We start from the raw sequence: 15,003 nt of genomic DNA, 5'->3' as shown, positions 1-15,003 counted from the left end.
TGACCCCACCACCCTTAGCTTTGCTCACCCCTGCTCGCCACCGCGCTCCTTGGAGCCGTACCAGCCCCCCGATCCACCGACGCAGCCCTCCGGTCACCTTAACAGGATGGAGTCGGGATCCCGACTTTACCAAGAAGTTTTAATGAAACCTGTAGTGAACCCGAAGCGCTTCGCCCACGCCCTCAGGAGCTGACGTCCTCGCAGCATCCTCGTGAGGCCGCTGCTGGAGCGGCTTCGGCCGCCGTGGTCCAGAGTCAAGCCCAGGGCAGGTGGTAAAGACCAGGCCGGTCGCGCGGTCTTCCTGCTTGTTGGACGAATCACCTTTAAGAAAATTTACCAAGATAGTAGTTCTCCCATCTTCGCACTTTGTCGATTAGTGTTCTCCATTTGCTTGGGTTGATCCTTTCAATCCCTTTGCTAATTAAACAGCTGAAAAGTATGTACTGGTAAGAATAGACACTGTCAATGGACTGCAAACAAAACTCCTTTCTGTTATTGATGATGAACCACTTCAGGGACGACCAGGCCGAGTCCAAAGGGTTCAGGTAGCTGTAAGGGGAAGGCAGGGAGAGTAGCTCGTGGCCGTAGGACTTGGCCACCTCAGGGCAACACACGATGCTCGTCAGGCTCACGGCCGATGGGACGTGGGCCCAGGCCTCCGACCCCTTGTCCTCCTTGGGCTGCACCTCATCCTTCCGCCTTCTGTCCTTCACCACGATGGCGCACTTCCCGTAGGCCTTCTTCGCCACGTCGCAGAACTCGAAGAAGAGGCGGTCCGCTCGCCTGGCGCTTAGCTCGTCTCTCAGGAATATCCGGTATTTCCAGGGCACCCACCCTTGACTGCCACCGGCATGCACGACACACCACGTTGGAGTCTGAATGAAATACTCATCGCTGAAATCTTCCCCGATGACAAGACTTTCGTGGATATTGGTTTCCCCCAAGTACACAGTGTTAAATCCGTCATACTGCAGCGTCCTCAGGGTTTGCAAATACTGGAGGCATTGCTTCCTCTTGATGCTATCAAACGGACGTTTGATGATGATGTTCCTTAAGAGAGGGTTTGCGAAGTGAGGCATGGTGGTTCCTCCCGGGTTTTAAGAGCTGGCATGTCTCCATCTGTGGGACGATGATGTCATAAAGGGCTTTCTTACAGCTGGGCCAGTCCCATGGATGCACTTGGGACACGTGCTCGGAGCAGTTCCCTCCCAGCTTGTGTGATATGAGAATAAGGAATGCTATCCCAACACAATTCTTCTTGGATGCCACTTCTGCCTGGGACAGTGATGGGCAATTGCGTTAGTTTGCTAAGGCCGGTTGACTCAAATGACAGAGATTAATTTTTCCACAGTCCTGGAGGCTGGAAGCTCAAGCTCAAGTTGTTGGCGGGTCAGGTGTCTCCTGGGGCCTGTCTCCTTGGCTCGCAGGTGGCCGGCCGCCTTCTCCCCATGTCCTCGCTCGGTCTTTCCTCGGTGTGAGCACACGTTTCTGTTCTAATGTCCTCTCCTTGTCAGGATACCTGCCAGGCCTTGGAGGTGACTGAGGGTGGGGTCCCAGAGCCTAAGAGGGACAGATAGAGAGGACTCAGTGCCAAGCCAGCAGCCAGCCCTGCGGAGACCCCTTCCACACTGGGCGGGACCAGGAGGCAGCCTGCCCTGGCCACGCAGTGGGCTGGCCTCAAGCAAACCATCGCACCACGATGGCCAGAGGACCTCAGAGTGCCTCGCCCCTTCCCGGCCCCTGCCCCTGGACGCTGTGCCTTGTTGGCCTCTCCCCCCTCGGCTGTGGGCTCTGTTGGGGGCTAATGAGGGCCTGGGAGAGAGAACGAGGCTTCACCAGAGTCCCCCTCACCTCCCGCCCCGCCCTGGAGGCTTTAGAAAGAGGAGTGGCGGAGGAACTTAGGGGCAGTGTGGATGTCTCCATGGTGACTGGAGGGCCACTCCTACCTCCCAGGACAGCCCGGGAAGCAGCCCTGGCCCCACACCCCTGCTCAGGGACAGCCTTCTCTCTCGGCCCTCGGAGGGACCACGCTCTGCTTTCCTAGAAAACGCGTCTGTACTCCTTTCTTCTCTACTGCCCTGATAACTGACATGCCGAGGTGGGACAGTAACGTGTTTAATGCGTTCAGGTTAATTTTGCATCCTTGGGAGATCGAGTTTGTTCCATTCAGAGACAGAAAGTGACAGAAATCTTAGCTCGGTGCGTAAGGGTGGCTGCCGTCTCCTGCCCGCACAGAGCATGCTCGTCAGGAAAGGGCAGGGACGTTTGGAGACTCGTGGCATCAACACCGGCCCCAGCAAAATGAGTAAGTAAATAAAGCCCCCAAACTGAAACGGTTGGCACACGTATGAAAAGGTGTGTGTGTGTGCACATGTGCCGGTTTGGGGCATTCCGTGGGGAACGTCACAGTCCTTTTAATCGCTCACAGTGGCCTCGGGCGCTGTCGGGCTCCTTACCGACTGCCCAGGCCCGGGCATTGGCTGGGCTCCGGGTTCCTTACCGACTTGCCCAGGCCTGGGCATTGGCTGGGCTCCGAGGCCGCCCTTCCCCGCCGCCCATTGCAGGTGCCTGTGCAGGTCTCGTCACCGACTGGAGCCTCCTGGGGCTAAGAACCTGAGGCCAAGGTCCAGCCCGCCTGGGTGTGCTCCAAAGCCACTGTCTCGGGAGGCCCTGTCACCTTGTCGGGGACCTAGAGTGAGTGAGCCAAGGACCCCTCAGATCTCCGACCTGAGAGCCTCTGCGTGGCCCTCGACTTGGGGGCAGCTCTGCCCCCCCTCTCTCCTCGGTGGCCTCGTCCATCTGCAGGACGAATAGCACAATCTCACCACACACGGGCGAGGGTCTGGCCTCAGGCGTCCTGCCTGGTGCCTTGAACCTCCTCCAGGTCACGGTCGCAGCGCCCGGCACCCAGCTACAGAAGACAGGACGGGAGGGCAACACCGCCCCGAACCAGCCCAGACGCACGGCTCAGCCAGCGGCGCTGCCCTCGCCTGGGACGAGAACCGCCCACGAGCTCAACGCCTCCTCCGGGGTCTGCCTGGAACAGCGGCGGGTCCCCAAGGAGACCCGGAGGGACTGCCTGGGGAGCCCTACGGATCCGCCTACGTCCGGGCCCCACACTCAGAGGTTCTGACCGAACTGATCCAGGCTGAGGCCTGGGCCTCGCTGAGGTTTTCACGAGCTTCTTCGTGGTTCTAAGGTCAAGCCGAGGTGAGAACCGCGTCTTAGAGCCAGGCCCAGGCGGCCCGGTGGGGGCGCAGACTGTTGGTTAGGGCGGGCAGGGGCCCCTGGGTTCGCCGTTTCCCCTCATGTCGACACGCACGCACATACACATGTTTTCATACAGAAACACTCGGGTTCTACATACACGAGAGAGAGAGCAGGGGATCTCCGTGCAACGTGGCTTCTCAGTCCATCTGGCTGCGGTGACCAGTTCCCGCAGACTTGGGGTGGGGAGAGGCGGGGAGGTGCTTAACAGCAGACACTTACTTCCCACGGGACGGGACGCTGGGAAGTCCCCGATCCAGTCGCCAGGGGACCCGGGGCCGGCGAGGGCCGCTCCCGGTTTGCAGACGGCCTGCAGCCGCGCCCTCACACAGCGGAGCCAGAGACAGGAGACATGGTGTGTGTCTCGTCTCCTGAGGGTGCTCGAGGCCACCACCTCGTGACCTAATTGCCCCCGAACGCCCTCGCTCCTAACACCATCACAGCAGAGGTTAGGATTTTAACATGTTTGAGTAGGCGGGGGCGGGGGGGGGGATATCGTTTGAGAACCTCGGATCTGGTTCAACTCTGTGGTAGCCATTAGTGTGTTCCCCAGATTTTCTGACCCTCCACCTTCCAGACACACGGTAGGTGGGATGGCCTTTCCCTGCCCCTTGTGGTGGTGGTCACCGTGGACTAATTGTAGCCAGTGAGCAGCAGGCGGAAGTGATGCTTCCAGGTGGGGTGTTTGGTGAATCGTCCCCGTGAGACCGTCCCGAGCTCTCCCCGGCAGCCCTGAGACCAGCAATGTTTCAGAGAGCGGCTGCCCCAGAGACCCGGGTCTCAGAGCCAGGGCAGCGGTGGCACAGAGCCCAGCCCCGGCCAAGCTTCTGTGCGCATGTGGCGTGACGGAGAGAGAGAGAGACCCGGCCCTGACTCGTAGCCTTCCCGACGCTCACCTTGAATGAGAATTAAAGTATGCTTTGGACAAAGACTTACTGGAACCTCACGTGGACTTCGGAATCTGATAGACCTGGCTTGGAACTTCTTGCCCCTGCGTGACAGATTTCTTAGCTCCTCTGAGCCTCAATTCCCTAAGGGTACCTACCTCATGAAGTTTATGAGGGGGTCGCCTGGGCTGGTATAAGTCAAAACGCCCAGCATTTAATTAAGTTTAGTTTTCTTCTCTTCCTGTTGCATCTTTAATGGACACATACGTGGTTGCCGACCCTGCTTCCACTTTCCCTGCACCTGGAGTGTGGTGTGGTTCAGGGGTTCGCCCATCTCCCAGGAAGCTCAGGTCCTTTCGGCGGAAGCCACACCCCCTCCTGCCCAGATTTTGCACATTTCACCCCCCTCCCCCATCATGTGGTTATGGGATGTGTTGTGACTGAAGCAGCCCCCGGTAAATCTCAAGATTCTTGCTTTGACTTCTTGGCACTCAGACTCCAAGGCGGCGGGGAGCCAGGCTTGTTTCCCTGTATCTCTCTTTTCCCAGGAGCAGGTCTGCCCTCTGTCCTTTGTGCAGAAAGCCTCGCCAATGCTTGTTCAGACACATCTGACCCCAGTGGGGGACGTGGTGTGGGCGCCAGCTGGAACCCCCACTGATCTGGTTTCTACTAATTAAATTTCCTAACATAACTTCGTGCCCAGTGGGTTTACAAGGCAGGGGGTATGGGATAAAGGGCCCTGCCGAGCATAGAGAGACGGCAGCTCCCCACCGCATCTCATACTAATAAAGACACGTGTGTGCGTAAGTCCTTGTCTGGGCCCTGGCGGCAGCTTAGGGCAGAAGACACGAGATAATCAGGGTTTCAGACAATCCAGGAAGAACGTGGCGGGGTGCAGACAGCTCAGCATCTCCCCGGCAAATGACAGTACTGCTCCCCAAAGAACTTCGGGGTTTCCGTGCACGTGAGAAATCCATGGCATCGAGGGGCCGTGGCTTACTTTGACATGTACAGCTTTTACTGAGACGCATCTGCATAGTCCTGCTGGTTGGTCTCACGTCCCTTAACATTTCCGGCGTGTCAAGCCACGTTAGATGCTGAGGGCGGACGGCATAAATCCCTTTTTCTGCCCTGACCTGACATTTACGCATCAATTTTTTTTCAGTTCTGTCATCACATACTGCCCCAAATTACCAAGACTTTTCTTACAAAGAGTTCATATACATCCTGCGGAAGAGCCTCCTCCTGTCACACACCGATGTGGACTCCCTGCCAGGTTTGGGGGGAGGAGTTTAATTGGGGGGATCGTCCATGGCTGTGCAGAACCTAAAAGGGGCCATGACTTCTTACGAAAGTGACCCCCCCCCTGAATTTCTCCCTCTGTAGGAGGCGTTTATTACATGCAAGTTCCCTGATGGGCCATTCTTCTCCCGGAGCCTCCCTTAAGTCTCCCCTGACTCGACCCCACCGTCCCCGACATATTATGTTTGACTAGGGTTACCTGCCAACTCCCCTGCTCCCACGAAACCCCAGCTCGCCTCCAGCTTTGCTCATACTGCCTTGCCCTATAAGTGGTCCCTTGACCCTGTCTGCTCCGGGAGACTGTGTTTCTCTGTATTTCTGAGTCTAGTACAGTGCCTGAGCCTTTTCATGTCTCTGATATAAGAAACATATATTTAGTCTTTGTCTCCAGTTCCTAGCTTGAGCTTCTAAAACACTTGGAATTTCCTGAGTGATAGAAGTATTCTTTATTATTCTTAACAAGGTGCTTTCAGCCATACCTGAGTTTATGCTAATTAAGTGACTCTTGGTGGGCCCCTACATGGCTGCAGGGTGGATGGAGGCGGGTTGCCGGAGGAAGAACCTGTGATTAAAGGGTTGGAACTTTCGGCCCCATCCCCCAACCTCTGGGGAGGGGAGAGAGGCTGGTGATTGAATTAATCGCCAATGGCTAATGATTTAATCCACCATGCCCACATAATGAAGCTTGCATAAAAACCCCTAAAAAGCAGGATTCGGAAAGCGTCTGGCTGGTGAACATACATAGGGAGGTGGGGGGAGGGTGGCCCACCCAGAGAGGGCGTGGAGGCTCCGAACGCCTCCCCACGTACTCTGCCCCACCTGGCTGTTCCTGAGTTGTGTCCTCTGCAATAAGCTGGTAATCTAGTAGGTAAAGTGTTTTCCACGAGTTCTGTGAGCTGTTCAAGAAAATTATTGAAACTGAGGAGGAGGTCTTGGGAACCCCTGATTTGTAGTCGGTTGGTCAGAAGTACAGGCGACAGCCCATGACTTGAGACTGGCATCTGAAGTGGGGACAGTCTCATGGGACTGAGCGCTTAGCCTGTGGGGTCCGAGCTAACTCCGGGCAGTTGGTGTCGGGACAGCTCTCTTGGGGCCTGGAGAGTTGGAGAACCAGTGGTTGGTGTGGCAAACCCACACGCTCGGTGTCACAGATACCGTGAGTAAAACCAGCTTAGAATGCCCCTCAACAGCGTCTGAGGAATCACGTGACCTCAGATTACGTGCACTGCGCCAGTGTAAAAGGTTACTTCCATGGGGCTGCTGCTAAAAGATGTCCTGGCTATGTAAACAAACCGACACTTTGGTTGGAGAACCTGTGAGATGGTGATGTGGAAAATATGGGAAAAAGAAAAAAGAAAAATACTTGCAAGTTTCACTTGCCCTGCAAACACGAAAGCCTGGGATTTAATTCTGTCCCTTACATAATCGTGGGGCTGATTGTACATCACTGTCTGCAGATGGGGAAAAAATATTTCCTTGTCAGACCAGGGGACACCTCCAAAAGCAAAAGCGGATGGAATTCACGGAAGTCGGTACAAGCTATGATTTTTCTCTTTGCTCGCTGAAAGCCCCTTGTAGAAATTCAGCCTATCAAAGTCTTTCTAAAGTAATCAGTCATCTGGACAAGATCTCATTTCTTTCGTAGGCAGAGACAAGTGTCTAAGTACCAGACCTTTGTAAAATATTGGGATGAATCATACAATGTCTAAAGTAGCAAAACCTAAAAGTGACCACAGGTCAAGCTTGAATCTCATGGACCTGATTTGGAGGACAAAGCATCAGCTGTTAGGCCGACGGGTCCTTCTGTAGAACAAGGTCATGCGGCCGTCGGTTAGAGACTGCCAGCGGACTAGTCGCTCCCTGTTCCACAGAAGCAACACCGCCTCCACCACCACCGCCACCATCAGCCACCACCGCCACCATCAGCATCACCAGTATCAAGCACGACCATCACCACCCACACCCACGTCACCACCAGCACCGACATCGTTATCATCACCACCACCGTGAGGCTTATATTTACAGATTTATTTTACTTTTCAGAATACATTTGTACACACGATCCCATTAACTCTTACCTACTTTGTAAGGTAGGTGGAACTGGTATTATTATCCTCATTTTATCTGTAAGAAAATTAAGGTCCAAAGAGGTGGAGTGGGGTGTGCAGAGACACCAAAGTGGTTGATAATGAAACCCAAACTAGAGTTTGATTCTTCTGGCTCCAAAACGAACGCTTTTCTCCAATGGACCCCACTCTCTCAATGAAGATGAAGAACCGCCGACTAGTGTCTGATATTAACTCAGTTCTATATTCCAGTCAGAGTCTTTAGAATGAGTGGCCCTTTGGGACCATATATTTCAACCTCCATGTGTCCTAGGCAAGCCGCTAACCACCCGAAGGTCATGTGACCACTAAGAGGTGAATATTCATCCTGGGCATTTGACTCCAAATTTAACCTCCTTTCAATGACAAGAGGCCACCTTCCTGTAGACCCCAGGGGTCTCCCAGATTCCTCTGCGGACAGTGGATGTCCTAGATCCTTCCCCGGGGCACAGCGTTTCCAGTGAAGGAAGAGTATGGTTGGAGCCCACTGGCCCTGCTTTCTCATCCCAAAGCATCAGAGAGCCCGAGAAGGAAACAGGATGCTGGCTTTGGCCACACCATAGTCTACCAGAAGTGCCCATGGCCCAGTGATGCTCTTCCAGCCCTACTCAAGGGCTTGGCTCCTGTCTCAAGGTTCCAGGTAAACACAAAGCCACTCCCCTCACTCCCACAAGAAAGTCAGGCCTCTCCTGTGGAGGCCTCCTCGCCTTGACTTTCAAGGGACCCCTTGGGTTTCGGTTGGGCGTCCACTGTTTCCACACTTGGGCCCCAGGCTGTCCTGGTCGGGCTGCAAGACAGCTCTGTTGCTAATGGTCAATGCGGAGCATTTGGCTACCTTGCTCCAGACCCCTTTCTTTTTCAGTTCAGAGGTGAAGTTTGAGTAATAAATATCTTCCGAGGACTTATCGTTCTTCCTGAGGATGTTGCTGGCCAGCCGGAAGAGGAACACCACTCCAAAGATGCCGATGATGGTGAGGATGTACCAGGCGGCGCTGGTCCCATCTGCCAGCCTCAGGGCCCCGGTGCCGTTCCTGCCCTCCATGTCGTCCCTCGGCAGGAGCCCCAGGATAGTGCTGGCCTGGGTCCGGTTGGGGCCTCCCTGAGGAGTCCACTTGGTCACTGAGGAACAGAAAGATCGAGATGAGCCCCAGCATCCCACGCTGAGCTGCCTGGCCAAGCCCGCCAACGGCGGTGTGGGCCTCACATCGGCGGGAACGTGGGGCTGTGGCAGGGGCTTTCTCTGTTGAATGAGCATGAGCTTAGCAACACACACATAAACATGTTGTTAAAAATCAAAAGAGTTTGAAACACCAAGTTCTTGAATGGGAGACACAACGTCCTAAAGATGTCAATTATCCCTAAAATAATCTATACAACTGACATACTTGCAATAAAAATATCAGCAGAATTTCTTTGCGAAATAGATAAACTATGCATAATGAAAAATCACGCCTCAAGACTGATTAGGAAGAATGTGGAAGAAAGAGCGATGAATGGAAATTAGCCTAGCCAGAAATTCAGCCAGCCACAGAAAAATCATTTACATTTTTTGGAACGAATGAATATTTTACTTCACCGACTGTGGCTTAACTGGACTTTGCACAAGGTGTGGGAGACTCTTCAGAACCAGGTACAACTTTGCCTGAAAGATTCCCCTGTAAAACTACAGTAACTAAAACAGTGTGATATATAGAAAGGTCGACCAAAGGAACAGAGTAAAACACCATCAACAGGTTAGAAATTAGAATTTGGTAGACAATAAAGGAACATTCCTGCTCAGTAAGGAAAAAATGGATGCATTGGGTCCGTATCTCACACCCTATGTCCAAAAAAAAAAGGGCAGGGAAATCCAAGATTTTAACATTAAAAAAAGAAACAATTTAAACTACTATAAAAAAGCATAGTAGATTTTTCCCTTTATCATCTCAGAGTGGGATATCTCTTTCTAAGGATAACACAGAAATTTGGGGTGGAGGAAACAAGAAAGTATTAAATTGAACTACATAGAAAATGTTAGTTATTGCACCCCATGAAACCAAAAGACAAATGAGAAAATTACAATTTATATCACTAAAGTTCTTAATAGCTTTCAATTCTATAAGAAAAGGTCCAAAACTCTAATAAAAAAATATGCTAAGGATATGTACGATTAGAATAAACAAAAAGAAATGGACCTTGAACGTGAAGAAACCTTCTCAATAGTACTCAAAATAAGAAAACACAAATGGAAACTATAACAAGGAAACATTTTGTTATCTATCATTTCCACAAATTCATGATGTTTCAGAATACACTGTGGACAGATTCGCAGCATCATCGGGCTTTTGTTAAATTGTTGGTGAGAGTGTAAATTCATACAACCAATATGGAGGGCACATTGATATTACAGATGGACTTACTTTGATCCAGCAATTCTACCTGTAGGAATTTATTTTATAGATATACTGGAATATGCTTGAAACAATGCATGCTTAAGGCTAGTGATTGCAGCATGATGATTAATGCCTAAGACATGGCTGAATAACATCAACTTAGGGGATGGTTAATGCAAGCTGTGAAATACTACGCAGCCATAAAAATCAATTGTTTTTGAAAAAGTAGCCCAATCGTGATATGGCGTGCAATCACATATGTAAAGAACGGAGGGATGCATTATCTGCTTGAAGCAAATATATGATATCTCTGGAGAATACAGAAGAAGCTGGTAACCATGGTTGCTCGCTGGGAAGAGACTTGTGGGAAGGAGACATGTTTTTCACTGATGCCCTTTTGTACGTTTTGTGCCACGTGTATTTATTTTCGAAAAGAAATTAATTTTAAAATAGAAGAGTAGGTACTTTCTTGGTCTCCTTGGTGAATTGCCCTTGGGTAAAGACTCTGTGTGCCCTTCCAAGACCAGACGATTAAGATCTTAATTGCTGTTTAATTCAAAACTGTTTAGGGGAGAGAGTGAGAATGAACGCCATGAGAGCCAAGAAGTCGCACATAGAACTGGGAGACGTTTTCCCATGGAGCTTTACTGGTTCCAATCCCCATTTCTTGCTCTACGCGAACGCAAATGTTTTTGGGCATATGCCATAGGATAAATCACACAGCCTGCTTCTGGGTAGACCAAAGGCACTCCATAAATGCTTTCTATTTGATGTTGGTTCGTTGCTAATTAATTTTGCTAATGCAAGATTCAGAGAGACCGGCAATTTTTTTTTTTTTATGACAGTTAATTGTCAGAATGAGTCAATAATCTCATTACTTTCAGAAGAAGGGAGAAACCATTTAAAAATAGGTCTACGAAGCACATGTGGACAAAGCCCAAATTAACAGATTTAATCATCTTAACTTGGTCACTCATAAGAAACAATACGACGATCAGGAATTTTACACCACAGCTGGAGGAATGTTTGAGAACTTTAAGTAAATAAGGGGGAAGAATTCCCTCAATTATTAGAAAACATATCAACCCAACAAAAACATCATAAACATAATTAGGGCAAGAGAACTCGTTTAAACTCAGAACACATGTGTCAACTCATAGACCTTTCCATGAAGTATTCTAGAATGATGTTATATGTTCGAACACATATAAAATATACCCAACTAAAAACTACAGAACATTAAATTATTTTAAAAACCAGTCCATTTTTCACACATTAATTATTAAAACACTCGGTCCTTTATTTTTCTTTTCTTAAAAAAATGAGGGTGGGTTAGGTTTATCTTAATGGATAAAGCACATCCTGTAGAAGAGACAAACTTTTTTGTCCATGCCATTTTGCACTTGTAGTGATGTAAAATGCGGAAGTAATTCTAGAGTTGCCCGTCCTTGCATCATAGCAGAATACTCACATTCCATGAGGAGGTCTTTTCTCTGACTCTCGGGGAGGCAAGTTTAAGCGGCTGCCGTGGAAAGAGAAGATGATCGAATGGAACTGCTCCTTGCAAGTGGTCACAGTCCCACTGCAGTCGGGCTGCTCTGACGTTCCTGAGCTGGAAGTAACATGATACCCCACGAATTTTAGGGCAGTTCCAAATAGAAGAGAGGAATTGGGGAATTGCCTCTCAGTCCATTAATCAGAAGATCTAAGTTGATCCGTCTTCTGTTGGCTCAGAATAAAAACGTAATTCCTGGCTTTGGCTTGTTGAGGTCTAAAGCAAAAGAATTGTTTAAAAGCCTGCTGGTACCAAGGATTCTCCGGCCCTGCCAGGTCCCAGCCAGTCCTAAAGAGGCGGGAAGCTCTTCCTGAAGCCGGCTCAGCAGCTTATATCCTGATGGTCCTGAATGCCCGTTTCGCACCTGTTGGGTCAGGTGTGGCAGAGGCCCATTGTCGTAGGGCCAGGAAACTCCACGGGCGAGAGTCACCAACTTCCTCTTGGGTTATCTCCTGGATGGGGAAACCCAGACAGGAAGGAGCAGGTGCAGAGGGCCCAGCTGAGTTCCCTCAGGTGACCCCAGGGCTCTGGGCCAGGCAGTGAGGAGGGGCGCTTCTCCTTCCCACACTCCCGAGTCACAGACCACGTCGGAAGTGAAGCAGATTCCTTCTAGCACTGGGAAGCGCCAGAATAAGAGTCTGAGAGAGAAAGAAACGAAGGCAGGAAAGATTGGAAGATTTTGGTAGTTTCTGCGATGCGGCCGTTGTTCCCGGCCTCATATTTTTTTTCTGATGACCATGACCTGCCAAAGTTTGAGGGCTGTTGGTTTTTTAAGATAGAATTTGATCAGATTTTTTATTAATAGGGAACTAGATAAGGAAATTATAAAATAGGCCAAATATGATCCAGCAATTCTACTCCAAGATATATACCCAGGAAAAATAAAAACGTACATCCAGACAAAACCAATATACTGATGTTCGTAACAGCATTATTCACAATAACTAAAAAATGGAAACAGACTAAATGTCCATCACAGATGGGTGAACAAATAAAATATGGCTTTTCCATGCAATGGAATGTTCTCTGGCAGTAAAAGGAAATGCAGTACTGATATATGTTACGACATCGATGAACCTCGAAAACACTGCTCAGTGAAAAAAGCCCGTTATAAAAGACAACATATTACCTGCTTCCATTTACATGACAAATCCATAGGGGTGGAAAGTAGATTAGTTGTTGCCTAGGGCTGAGGCGGGGGAATGGGGGTGATCACTAAGCGGTCCCGAGTTTCTTTTGGGGATCACGGAAGTGTTCTGCAATCGATTCCGGCACTGGTTGTGCAGCTTCGTGAATGTGCTAAAAGGCACTGACTTGTACACTCTAAGTGAGTGAATGTTATGGTGTGTGAATTACTGTTTAATAATATAATACAAGTATGCCAATGGAATACTATGCAACCGTGAAAAAGAACGAGGAAGTTATTTGCAGACTGATGCGTAAAGATTACCGAGACGTACTGTCGAATGAAAACAACGAAGAGGGTGTGTTACCACCTAGGGAGAAAAGTAGGGAGGAAAGCAGGGAGGTCCGGTTTTGCTCGTGTAGGCATTGCAAAGCCACTTTAAGGATGGCCGAGGAAGTAAGAGCAGGAGTGACTCGGGGAGGAGAGAACTGGGGACGCGGAGGGCCAGAGTGGGAGGGGGCGTCCTCACCGCGTATTCGTCATGCTTTAAAGAATTCCGGCCGAGTGTGGTGTTACCTCTTCGATAGCGAGTACACCCATCGATCACACGTCTTCGTTAAAGTTCTGTGTAGGCTCTTGCCGTCTTCCGGCTCTGCCACACAGACAGGAAGTGCAGCCCTGGCTGTGTGAGGGGCACAGGGGCAGAATGGAGGCCCTGGATGATAAAGGGCAAACGGCAACGACAAGGCTCGGGGTCAGGGCTCCTCTGGTCCCAGCCGTGCCCTTGCCGTGTGGCCCTGGGCAAGTCCCCTGCCCTCTGCACTGCAGTTTCCTCATCCGTAAGGTGGAGGAGCCGCAGATCCAGATGGGACAGTCACGGGCCCAGAAAGGCAGGAAGGGAGCCTGGGGCCTGGGGAAGGGCGGCTCCTTGTGGAGGCGTCGAGGTGGCCAGCTGCCTGTACAGGTGCCTCCGGAGAGGAAGGACACGCCCCGGCAGCTGGTGCCCGCGAGGCGGAGGCCTCCGAGAGTGGGTCATCTGTGGTTTTTGGCATTCAGCTCAGCAGGGCATGGGGAGCGATCAGCTCGGGAACACTCGAGGAGACTAGGAAAGCCGGCCTTCCGTCTCACCCCCACTGCGGGGGCCGCTAACTGTGCGTCAGGCTCTCCCCGCCGGGTGTCTGCCTCTAGAATCCCTGCAAGGCAGGGACATTGTTCCCACTTGAAACCAGGGTCACCCAGGCTCAGGGGAGTGACAGGCCCAATGTCACACAGCTTCTCCTGATGCCAAAGGCATTCATTCTCCCTCCACACCCTGAATGTCACCTTTAAGCTGGACTCAGGGGCCTGCGAATGCTCCTGATTGCTTGCCCTACAGGTGGAATCGTAGACTGTCACCGCCGCGGCATAGCTATGACCTTGAAACACCCCTCGTTGGTCAAAATTATGCTCTGATGTGAAAAGTCAGGGTATCCTTCAGCTGAGAGCACGTGACTAGAGGGGCACGGAGGAGCCGGTGGGGTGCCGGTCACGTTCTGTTTGGGGTTTGCTCAGTGTGGGGCACCTCACAGAACTGTACACTTACGCCAGGGGCACATTTCTGTGTGCATGTCAGACTTCGATGCAAACCTCGTCCTGTTCTTTCTTTAACACAGAGACCCTGATAGGCAGTGGGAAAATCAAGTTTAAGGGTTTATACAGAAAAATACAAATGCTTGTTTTAAAAAAGGATTTTCTACTCTGTCGCGGCTGTGGCCACGTGACACCTTTCATGAAAAACGCCCCGCCCCTGGGAGTGTGTGTGTGTGTGGTGTGGTGGGGTCAAGACCACAGTCGCCGGACTGGGAGGCGGTGGACGGGGTAAACTATTTGCCATTCCTGAATGCTTACATCACAGTGACAGGGAACAGCTTGTACCACCACGAGGGCCAAGAAGTTCCTTCCTCCTTGTGTATGTCTCCCTAGGCCTTCTGGTTCAGTCTAGACAAATATTGACCTAAACACAATCACGCAGAGCCACTCGCCCAGTAAATATTTGTCCGAGCTACAGTTCTGGTAGAGCTGACCCCAGTCCCCATCAACTCCTGTGACATTAGAGACTGAATCCGCACCACCCGCCCCCCCCCCCCCCGGAGGGCCACAGCGTTTTTATTTTTGGTTCATTCTAGAGCTAGTCAGCTTTGAAGATGTCTAAATCTGGAGCAAGAGGGAAATCATGTGGATTTGACTCTTTAAAAAAAAGAAGAAAAAAAGAAACAGGTGCTTTCGAATTTCAATATGCCAGAGCCGGCATTAAATAAATGTCGATAAATAAATGCTCATACTATACGACTGGCATTTTTTTCTAAGGAGTATTTTCTAGGGAGGGGACAGATTTCACCACCAATTCTGA

General features: G+C 50.7%; 2 protein-coding genes across 2 annotated transcripts; both read right to left on the bottom strand.

The window, feature by feature from the left end:
* Window positions 1-225: 225 nt before the first annotated feature.
* FAM243A (family with sequence similarity 243 member A) lies at window positions 226-1,145 on the bottom strand. Its single transcript, XM_036219692.1, has one exon. It carries the CDS (start codon window positions 1,077-1,079, stop codon window positions 324-326), a length of 756 nt encoding a protein of 251 aa, XP_036075585.1. The 5' UTR covers window positions 1,080-1,145; the 3' UTR covers window positions 226-323.
* Window positions 1,146-8,276: 7,131 nt separating this feature from the next.
* SMIM34A (small integral membrane protein 34A) lies at window positions 8,277-8,816 on the bottom strand. Its single transcript, XM_016164073.2, has one exon. The coding sequence runs from the start codon at window positions 8,814-8,816 to the stop codon at window positions 8,277-8,279; it is 540 nt and encodes a 179-aa protein (XP_016019559.2).
* Window positions 8,817-15,003: the final 6,187 nt, after the last annotated feature.

The sequence above is a fragment of the Rousettus aegyptiacus genome, unplaced genomic scaffold (assembly GCF_014176215.1).
Source record: "Rousettus aegyptiacus isolate mRouAeg1 unplaced genomic scaffold, mRouAeg1.p scaffold_m13_p_4, whole genome shotgun sequence".
Lineage (NCBI taxonomy): Eukaryota > Metazoa > Chordata > Mammalia > Chiroptera > Pteropodidae > Rousettus > Rousettus aegyptiacus.
Note: the sequence above shows the minus strand (reverse complement) of the source record. Positions and strands in the feature narration are given on the sequence as shown.

Excerpts from the sequence above, each read along its gene's own strand:
- FAM243A (XM_036219692.1), bottom strand. The coding sequence starts at position 1,079 with ATGCCTCACTTCGCAAACCCTCTCTTAAGGAACATCATCATCAAACGT.
- SMIM34A (XM_016164073.2), bottom strand. The coding sequence starts at position 8,816 with ATGCTCATTCAACAGAGAAAGCCCCTGCCACAGCCCCACGTTCCCGCC.